Consider the following 9,003-nt stretch of genomic DNA (forward strand, 5'->3'; position numbering starts at 1 on the left):
CCCCACCACCGTACCTCTGAAGGGGGCATAGGACATCGCGGGGATGCTCCCCCGATGGATGGAGGCGCGAGACCTGCTCATCAGGCCTGGGGGGGAGGGGGCGGGGGGACGGGGGAGAAAGAGAAGAGAGAAAGAGGGGGAGAGAGAGGGGGAGAAGGAGGAGGAGGTGGAGGAGGAGGAGGAGGAGAGAGGAGGAGAGAGAAGCAGAGAGGAGCAGAGAGGAGGAGAGAGGAGGAGGAGGAGGAGAATAAGAGCCAACGGCAGCAGCGGCAGCCCAGAGAGAGGGGGGCGGGGGAGCGAGCGAGAGAGGAGAGAGCAGGAGGAGGAGGAGGGAGAGACTCTGCAGCCCCCACCCCTACTCAGGGAGACCCAGAGAAACAGAGAGAAAGAGAGAGACCCCTGACTCAAAAACACATCAGAGCAGGCGGTCCTAAAGATGCAGACCCCAGACTCTAAGACTGAAACCCCAGACCCAAAGAGAAAAGACAACTTGGTCCCCTCTCACCCCCAACCCCGTGGATTAATTTGAGACACAGACCCAAAATCTAGAGGAAAAGAAACCCCTGATTTCAGAAAAAAAGACCCCAGGCCCCCCTGAGGGAGGAGCCAAAGAGCAAAATCTGAGAATCTATTCTCAAAAGTGTTCTCCATAGCCACAAAAATCTTATACTCCATACCCTGAGATGGTGATTTCAGGAACCAAGATCTGAGACCCAGACTTAATAAAATGAGACCCAAGTTCAGGAAGACCCAGACCTAGAATTAGATCTTAGAGAACTGAGACCCCTAGAGAGATGAGAGAGACCCCAGACTCAGATCTCAGAGAAAAGAATTTGCAGACTCAGAGATGGATAACTCAGAGACTGAGAGACAGAGAAAAGCCAGACTTAGAGTGAGATGAGAGAGAAAGAGACTCAGCTACCCCAGAGATGGAGAACACAGAGACCCAAAACTCATAAAGAAGAGACTGAAAGACCTCAGAGAGAGCGACCACGGATCCTAAAACACAGAACCCCCCAAAGCAGAAAACATAAAAGGAAACTCAGTCCTGAGAAAGATCCCAATGCAAATACTGAAAGACCCCACAGAGATCCCTCTTAGAGACAAACTCCAAACCCGAAGACAGAGATCTCAGGGAGAACCCCCAACTCCAGAAAAGTAAGACCATGACATCAGCCTGAGAAACTCCTAGGCACACCCACCACCAGACCAGTGACCCCAGGCCTTGGAGGGAGGAGGAATGTTGGGTAGGGGGAGTGGCAAGAACCTTTTTCTCTGATGCCTCCTCCCACCTCTCTCGCCTCTCATTGGCCCCTCTCTCCATTTTTTGGGTCACTGAATGTGATTGGGCTCCAGGGAGGTTATGTAGGGCAGGTCCTGGCTCCTTGGGGGATGGGTTAAAGAAAGGAGATCCAAGGCTGAGAGGTGGACCAATCTTGGAGAGTGGAATAGACAGGGGAGAGGGGACAAAAGGACCATCACTACTTCCCCAATCTGCAACCCTTGTCTCTCCTTTCCTTTGAGTTATCAGTCTGTCTCAAGCTTTGGGTTTTCAGTTAGTTTGAGTTAGGGCGCCTCAGCCCCATTTTCATCATCCTCTATCCCATTTACAGGGTCTAGCTCTGTTCTTTTAAAATGCATCTTTCCTCATCTAGCCATTGTCTTGCCATGCCCGTGCCTGCCTAATTACTCCCCCCTACCAGGGACAGCTGGCTTCTCAGACCATCGTTGTTCATTCCCCAACCCACACATATCGCAGCCCTAACCAAAAGGGTAGGGGGCTCTCTCTTCACCCCCTGAGGTTCATTCTCAGACTCTCACACTCCTTAAGGTCTCTGAAACAGTGTAGGGGCAGTTACTAGGTACATTCTGCATTTTAAGGGTTATTCTCCACTCCACAACCTGACGCATCAAGACTGCGGGGTCTCCGACCCCCTCCCATAGCGCCAGCTCTCTCATCACGTGGCCTGCGGGGCTGGCCAGCGATTGGCCCCTTCGCGTCACTCACTGAGGTTTTGCCGCCCAGAGGGCCGACCCCCTCACGTGACAGTGGAACGCCGCAGAGACTCTCCTCAGCCAGCAACTGGCTGTTCCGGTTTACACGGAAACAGGCGTGCCACTTCCGCGCACGTCTGCAGATCCTGCTGTCGATTGGTCAAGCTCCCTTCGCTCCTCCCTCGCCAATAGGCGGGGCAAACAGGCCCATGTGAGGGCCAGGATTGGCTGGGTCTGGAGGCTCGGATGGTCTGGCTTCTGCTGTCACGTGGTGTGCGCTGTTTTCTTATCACGTGGCTGCCACCCAGGTAAGAAGAGGCCGCTCTTCCTAGGTTTGGGTTCCCTTCTCCGTGTAACGTGCGGCCTTTGATATCAACCCTCCTCTACCAGCTTAGGCTGCATGGGGAGGGGGCGGGCTCCCGCTATCCTGCTCGGCGGAGGGGTGAGTTACCGACCCCGCCCCTTCCGGTCCTCGGAGGCTGGACCACTACCTATACCCCAAATCCCAGAGGTTTGGCTCCCTGAGGTGTGGGTGAAAACCGAGTCTTTGCCTTAATTTTCCAAGTTTCTCTCCCAGCCTCGGGGACATTTTCCTTCGGGTGCGGAAGAGGGAGGGCAGAGCCTGAGTGTCTATTCAAGCGGAGGTTTCTCGAGGTGCAATTTCCCGGGGTATTTGTGGGGAAGAGAACGAATTCGCCCCCTGCTCTCAGGCCGCTCTGCTCCTGTCGTTTCTTTGGATGCCGGCGCTTTTGCCCGTGGCTTCCCGCCTTCTGTTGCTACCCCGATCCCTGATGATCATGGCCTCTGGAAGTACCCTGTCCCAGCCCTCGCCGGCCTCGGGCTCCGGCTACGTTCCGGGCTCGGTGTCTGCAGCCTTTGTCACTTGCCCCAACGAGAAGGTCGCCAAGGAGATTGCCAGGTGGGGACCTCGGGTAGAACGAGGAAGGATGATCAAGAAGGGAGAGTTGGGGGTAGGGGAGAAGATTGCTTCCTCCTCTCTCCAGTTTTGGAAGCCTGTCCCTGGCTGCCAGTGCAAAACTCCGGGTCACGGGGTGCTCAGAATGGGGCTGTCTCTTCACCTTCAGGGCTGTGGTGGAGAAGCGCCTAGCAGCCTGCGTCAACCTCATCCCTCAAATTACATCCATGTGAGTCATAGGGGTTGGGGTGGCTAACCTAACTCTAGGGGCTGACTGGGAGCCTTTTTCCTGGGGGGAAATCTTTGCTCTCCACCACTGTCTTCCCCCTCTCACCTTTTCAGCTATGAGTGGAAAGGAAAGATTGAGGAAGACAGTGAGGTGCTGATGGTGAGAAACCCTCCCCCACCTAACAAAATTTCCCCAATTCCCTGATCCCTTTGATCCCATCCCTCATCTGAAATCCATCCTACCCCTTGATTAAACCATGTTTATCTTTGCCCTTTAGATGATTAAAACCCAAAGTTCCTTGGTCCCAGCTTTGACAGATTTTGTTCGGTGAGAACTTTGAAATGGATAGGGGTGAGGGTGTGTACTGTGGGGTTGGACTTGCTGGATACTATAGAGCTCGTGTCTGAGGGAATGGGCTCCTTAGGGTAAATCATTGAGTAACCCCCACACACACATCCACACCCGTCTTTTTTGCAGTTCTGTGCATCCTTATGAAGTGGCTGAGGTGATTGCATTGCCTGTGGAGCAGGGGAACTCCCCATACCTGCATTGGGTACGCCAGGTCACAGAGTCAGTTTCTGACTCCAGCACAGTCCTACCATGATGGGCTCTGTTCCTGCCAGGATCCCCTCACCTACTTCAATGCCCTCTGACTTTCAGATGATGACCAGGTCCCCAGTAAATCCTATATTTGGTTCTCTCTGCCTTTTGCCTTTTTTTCTTGTCGTGTATGTGAATTTGGTTGGGGAAGATGAGAAGTACTTCTAGTTCTTGTATTCTCTCCATCTTTCAGAATGACTTGGGTCTGCTAGATTTGTTTATTTCTCTTTATTTCAATCATACAGAGTACGGGATCCCTTATCATCCCCCCTCCTCAGTCTCTGCCCCCAGGGATTAAATAATTTTAAAAAATATTTTAAAAGCTGTAACAAAATACATCAAAGGAAATGGGAAGAAGGATGGAGGGGTGGTCAGGAATCATAAAGGGGGTAGAGAAGAGAGAGCCTCTTCCCCACCTCCCACCTGGATTCCAGCCTGGGCAGTAGGGATAACTACCCCCTGTTTCTCCAGGTACATCCCAGCTGTAGGTGAGGTCAGAGGTCAGGGTATAAAAGTGCCGATGTGTATGAATGGGGAGGTGGGCAGAAGCAGGTTGTTCAGAAGATGCCCCCTCCTCCCCATTCAACCAGGTACTGCACAGAGCCATCAGGCCGTACTCTCCGAGCAAGGACCCGGACGGGGTCCCCTCGGGACAAGTAGCCAACCCCACCTCGAACTCCTCCCCCAGTCCCAGAAGACAAACTACGGCACAGAGGGGAAGGGGGTGCTGAGCGTCGAGAAAGACCTGGGGAGGGGGCTGGGACTGAGGAAGATGAGGCAGTCATTGAGTGGGGGAGACTTTTAGGGATGTCTGTAGGGAAACCAATGTGAAGTTCCAGGGGTGACCTAGGGAAAAGAAGGCAATTGTGAGTCCAGATAGATGCAAACAAGAACTGACCAGAAATGGAAGCCACATGTGGATCAGAGGAATGAAGAAATGGTTAGAGACTAAGGAACTAGAAAACAGAGGGGAAGAGGGACATCATTGGTAAAGGAACAGAATCTCACCTGTCTGGGGGTTCACCATCCCCAGAGGTCCCTGCAGTGCTGGCAGAAGGGTGGAAGGAAGCAAACATCCGGATGGGGCTGCTGAAGTTGGAGAGTGGGAAAGTCAGAATCTGAAGTAGGGAAACAGGGCCCTCTCCCCCTGGAAAGGACAGAGCTCAAACACTACCACCCAAGGGAACCCCAGCCCCAGAATACCAGGTACCAGACATTGGTTCTATAAGTATCCCTAGGAAAGGAAATGGGTAGCCAAGGGGGAAAGGGAAAAGAATTCTGGGTGAAAAAGTCCAGAGGCTGTAAATAATTGGGAACGTTATCTGGTTGTGGGGCAGAGCAGCACTGACCTGGGCAGGCAGCGGGCATCTGTGGGCCGGAAGTTGTAACCGCTGCTGCCCTGATAACTCTGGTTAGGACTGGGGGGCGGTGGAGACACTGAGGCCTAGAAGAAGGGGCAAAGGACTGAGAGGTAATCCTTGCTTCCTTCCCATACCCCACCATTCGCCCCATGGGGTTCTCCTGCCCTGGTACCTGCAGTGCCCTCTGCAGACGAGCCCGCTCCCTCTGCTCCCGGGGCTCGGGCTGATTGCGCACTGCTGAGGATGGCCCCAGCTCCTCCACCTTCCCCTTCTGCCTCCTCCTCAGGGGCTCTGGCTCCGGCCTCCGGCGCTTCCCCAGGGGACGTGAGACCCCTCCCCCAGGGCCCTGCCCTGAAGGGAAGCTGTAAGAGGCCTCCTTATCCCCCCAGCCCCCTCCCGGACACCCCAAAGACCTCCCCATCTCTATACATATACCCGCCAGACTAATGTTCTGAGAATTTCCCCCATCCCCCCTGGACCAGTGACCTGGTCGGGGATCCATCTCCAGTAGGGGGCTCCACAGGGGGAGGCGTCCGAGCATGGAGACCAAACAAACATTTCCTCTTCTTAATCTCCCTCCCTGAAATAAAACTGGGGGGAGGAGAGAAATGACGTAGGGTCAGTGCTGTAGAAATGGGCCGCCCTTATGCCATTACTTGATCCTTTTCAGATATGGTCTTCCAGGTGGTTGCAGCCCATCTCTTTCTGAGCCTCCCCCTCTCCTATCCCTCCCTCCAATTCACCGGTCCTTGTGGCTGTTGAGAGCAGAGAGGAGCTTGGAAGAACGTTCTCCCTTGGGGGTGTCTGAAAGCTGGGGGAGGGTAAGGAAAATGGGGTCAGGGGAGCAGTGATTCCCTCACTTCCCCTTTCCTCTGTGTCTCCCTGTCCCACCCCAACCCCCAAAACTCCACTACCCCTTACCTCCCCCAGGAGCAAACTATCCCAATTCTCGGAGGTGAAGGGGAGGATCTCGCGGTCAAAATCAAAGTACTTCTTCTTACAGCAAACGCTGAGGTGATAGAGGACAAGATGGGCCACATCCACCCTAGAGAAACATCGAGTTGTCAAGGCCACAGAAACATTACAAAAGCCAGAGGAGTCCTGAGGTGGGAGGTTGGGGCATATAGGCTGAAATACTGGGGGTACTGAGAGAGGAGATATGCCGAAGTGGTACCCAATCCAGCTCACCAGCGAAGCTGTAGCCTCCGGACCTTCTCAGGGCCCCCCCGACATACACAGCATTCAAACTCATAGAACCTGGACATGGGCAAGAGGGAAAGAACCTTATATGAGAAAACTATACCATGTGGAGGACTCACAAGCAGGGATGGTGCAAACAGGTGAGAAAATGCTGCAGAGATTGGGAAGGGACTGAAGTGGAGAAGTGCGTGGGGGAACTGAGAGGGTGCAGCACAGAGCAAGAGGACGTCCTCGGCTCCTAGAGAGTCGGCCCTGGTCTCACCTGTCCCCGTAGAGGAGAGGCTTGCTCAGACACTGGGTGCAGGCCTCATGGAACCACTGCAGGCAGCTCCGGCACTGCAGCATTTTCAAGTTCCATCTGAGGGGGAACATAGGATTAGTGGCCTCCAGCCACCCTCTTCCCCATAACTGCCCCAACCCCTGCTTGTCACCTACCTCCCATCCCCCTCAGTGTTCCTCTCACCCTGTTATTTCTCTTTTATTCCCTGGGATCTATCACTACATCTCTCATTCATAATCTGCCACCCCTCATTACTTACTCCCCAGGGCCACCACAGTAACAGTAGCTCTGCTGTCGGTTGCTCAGATGTCCAGCATCCCAATCCAGCCCCTTTAGTCCATATGGCAGAGAGAGCTTCATACCCAGCATAGCCCGGGCATAAGGGCCCTTCTTCAGTGCACCCCCCCTCTGCAGAGATAGAACAGGTGGGAGGCTTCAGAGGGGTGGAGAGAGGAGAGGCTTGGGAGAAGCTGTGGGTGGGAGGCTCCCACAGGAAGGGGTAACAGAGAGGTGAGTTTACCTTGGTGGCGATCGCAAAGACACACTGGCGGCAGACCCAGGATGTGCCCTCTCCTTCTCCAGGGGTTGGAGCCCTGGGAACGTGGCAGTCCTGGTGATAAGCTGAATAATGAATGATAAGGTTGATAGTAGGCCACTTATCATATAGCATACCTGCGTGTGCTTGGTATTGGGATAGGAATAGTCTTACTTATTTTATTTAACCCTTAACCATGGTCCTGCTGGGGCAGGTGCATTATCCTCATTTTATAGTGAGGGAGGTGAGGCTCCTAGGGGTTTAGGGACTTGCCAAGGATCATATGGTTTGAAAAGGGTGTATTTTAACCACCCTTTGCCTGTAAAGCTTACACTACCCCCATTCTATGGTTGTCTCTCCCTATGCAGGAAGGGGGCAAGGTTACTATGGAATAGAGACTAGCCAGAGCAGTGGCCTGCATACTTAGGCCATGACAGGTGACATAAGGACCAGTGCTGGAGGGAAGGGCCAGAGGTAGCCTGGAAGGTCCAGGGTGTCTTGTCCTCTCACCATGGCGACACTTCTCACAGCTGACCAGTCGGTTCCCAGGGACCACAGTCTCAGAGCGACAGACACAACAGAGGAGTTCTTCACCAGGAAGAGCAGCTGTGAGGGAACACGGTGTCAGGAGGCCTGCCCTTAATCTCCTTTCTGTCCTGCAAGCCAAATTTCTGTTCGGAAGCACGATTTCGGAACTTTAGGGTCTCACCAGGGCTAATGTCCTTCCATAGAACCAGAAACTGGGAATCGTCCTCAAATTGAACCAGACACACCTCCCGAGCACTGTCCACCTGGAATGGGTGAGCACAGAGTATGAAATGGGAACCAGAATTAGACAAGGGGAATGAGCAGGAAGTGAGAGATCAGGTGTAGAAGGTCTTACCTTCTTAATGGTGCCCAAGTATAGCAGCCCATCAGTCCATCTGGCCAGCACATCTTGACCCTCCCAAAGTCGAGGCCTGGGGCCTGAGGTGGGAGCAGGGGAAGCTGGGTCCCAAAGTGAGGGGGCACCAGAGCGGCTCAGCCGGGGGGGCTGCGCCATTGCATCCTGGGGGGGGCCTACCCAGAAATGAGATGGGGAGAAGGTTGTGAATGCTGAGAAAGATTCCTCATTTTCTTTGCCTATTTTTCTGTCAAGGATCTGCACCCCCACTATCCAAATCCCTGAGACACCTGTATAGGAAACCACTGGGCACCTCTCACCAGCTTCTTGACTCCAGCTCTTCCAACTCTGGTGACTGGCTCTCCTCTCCCCTAACATCTACTCGTCTCCCCCCGTCCCCCAACCAACCTAGTTCTCTAGTTTCCCAGCTTCCAGAGCGCTCCTGGGATATTTTATCCTGGCCTTGAGATTTTAGGAGAAATGATGGTTGCAGAAGGGAAGGTTACCAATCAGTTTCACCGTCCCCTCCTGTTTAGAGGTATGATAATTGGGGTGCTCTGTTGCCCAGAGATGTTTTGGGAGCTTTTCTGAAGATGTTTTCCAGAGTAGAAACGGCTGTGTTCCCGGGCCTGCGTGTCTCATTCAGAACAATCATCCTGGTGCCAGGTTATGTCAGGTCACTCTCAAATTCGGGGCTCCCTGCCCCCGGGTTAGATAACTTCCTCGAGTGCCCCGGGAGGGGGGCGTGTCCCAGTCCGGGTCTCTACTCCCCACGACAGCAAGTCCGAGAAGGGACTTTGGTTGCCCCAGTTCGACCCGAGGCCAGGGCGACAAGGCTCTCCCGCCCGCGCCCTGCGCGCCGACCCCCGGCTCCCTGCCCCCCCACCAGCGCCTCCCGCCGCCTCCTTACCGGTGACAGCTGGGGCCGCCGGGAGCCGGGCAGGGGCAGACGTAAGAGACCTAAGCGAGCCCCCCGCGCGGGGAAAGCACGTCCGGGCGTCGGG

At 54.3% G+C, this 9,003-nt stretch overlaps 3 protein-coding genes across 19 annotated transcripts in view; 1 reads left to right on the top strand and 2 right to left on the bottom strand.

Moving 5' to 3' along the window:
- The window catches only part of SYNGAP1 (synaptic Ras GTPase activating protein 1), a 32,091-nt gene extending 31,818 nt beyond the window's left edge, over nt 1-273 (bottom strand). For 10 of the 11 annotated variants that reach the window (XR_551332.1, XR_551333.1, XR_551331.1 and 7 more), the window contains exon 1: nt 15-85. Coding sequence is in view for 8 of the 11 variants with exons in the window: in XM_008584022.1 (XP_008582244.1) it covers nt 15-81 (67 nt within the window). In the remaining 3 variants the exon portion in view is untranslated. Of the gene's footprint in view, nt 1-14 lie in introns of all 11 variants that reach the window. The other variant, XM_008584023.1, reaches the window with a different exon arrangement.
- Nucleotides 274-2,185: 1,912 nt separating this feature from the next.
- Nucleotides 2,186-3,845, top strand: CUTA (cutA divalent cation tolerance homolog (E. coli)). Of its 5 annotated transcripts, none has more exons than XM_008584030.1 (7): nt 2,196-2,303; nt 2,386-2,437; nt 2,706-2,914; nt 3,000-3,140; nt 3,254-3,299; nt 3,418-3,467; nt 3,618-3,845. In XM_008584030.1, exons 1-7 carry the CDS (start codon nt 2,242-2,244, stop codon nt 3,742-3,744), a joined length of 687 nt encoding a protein of 228 aa, XP_008582252.1. In that variant the 5' UTR covers nt 2,196-2,241; the 3' UTR covers nt 3,745-3,845. The 5 variants fall into 5 exon arrangements, with proteins under 5 accessions (XP_008582257.1, XP_008582254.1, XP_008582255.1 ...); XM_008584031.1 differs by having other exon boundaries at nt 2,201-2,303; nt 3,081-3,140; XM_008584035.1 differs by lacking the exon at nt 3,254-3,299 and having other exon boundaries at nt 2,186-2,303; nt 3,449-3,467; nt 3,618-3,725.
- A 108-nt stretch (nt 3,846-3,953) lies between these two features.
- On the bottom strand, nt 3,954-8,167 carry PHF1 (PHD finger protein 1). 3 transcript variants are annotated; one of them, XM_008584036.1, is made up of 14 exons: nt 8,000-8,167; nt 7,826-7,907; nt 7,627-7,722; nt 7,102-7,202; nt 6,841-6,989; nt 6,564-6,659; nt 6,290-6,358; nt 6,023-6,146; nt 5,845-5,912; nt 5,588-5,692; nt 5,274-5,463; nt 5,090-5,184; nt 4,749-4,829; nt 3,954-4,586 (listed from the first exon to the last, which is right to left on the bottom strand). In XM_008584036.1, exons 1-14 carry the CDS (start codon nt 8,156-8,158, stop codon nt 4,298-4,300), a joined length of 1,704 nt encoding a protein of 567 aa, XP_008582258.1. In that variant the 5' UTR covers nt 8,159-8,167; the 3' UTR covers nt 3,954-4,297. The 3 variants fall into 3 exon arrangements, 2 of the variants coding, with proteins under 2 accessions (XP_008582258.1, XP_008582259.1); XM_008584037.1 differs by lacking the exon at nt 5,090-5,184 and having other exon boundaries at nt 4,436-4,586; nt 5,274-5,452; nt 8,000-8,158; XR_551334.1 differs by lacking the exon at nt 3,954-4,586 and having other exon boundaries at nt 5,274-5,452; nt 8,000-8,158.
- Nucleotides 8,168-9,003: the final 836 nt, after the last annotated feature.

This window comes from Galeopterus variegatus, unplaced genomic scaffold (genome assembly GCF_000696425.1).
Source record: "Galeopterus variegatus unplaced genomic scaffold, G_variegatus-3.0.2 Scaffold3128, whole genome shotgun sequence".
NCBI lineage: Eukaryota > Metazoa > Chordata > Mammalia > Dermoptera > Cynocephalidae > Galeopterus > Galeopterus variegatus.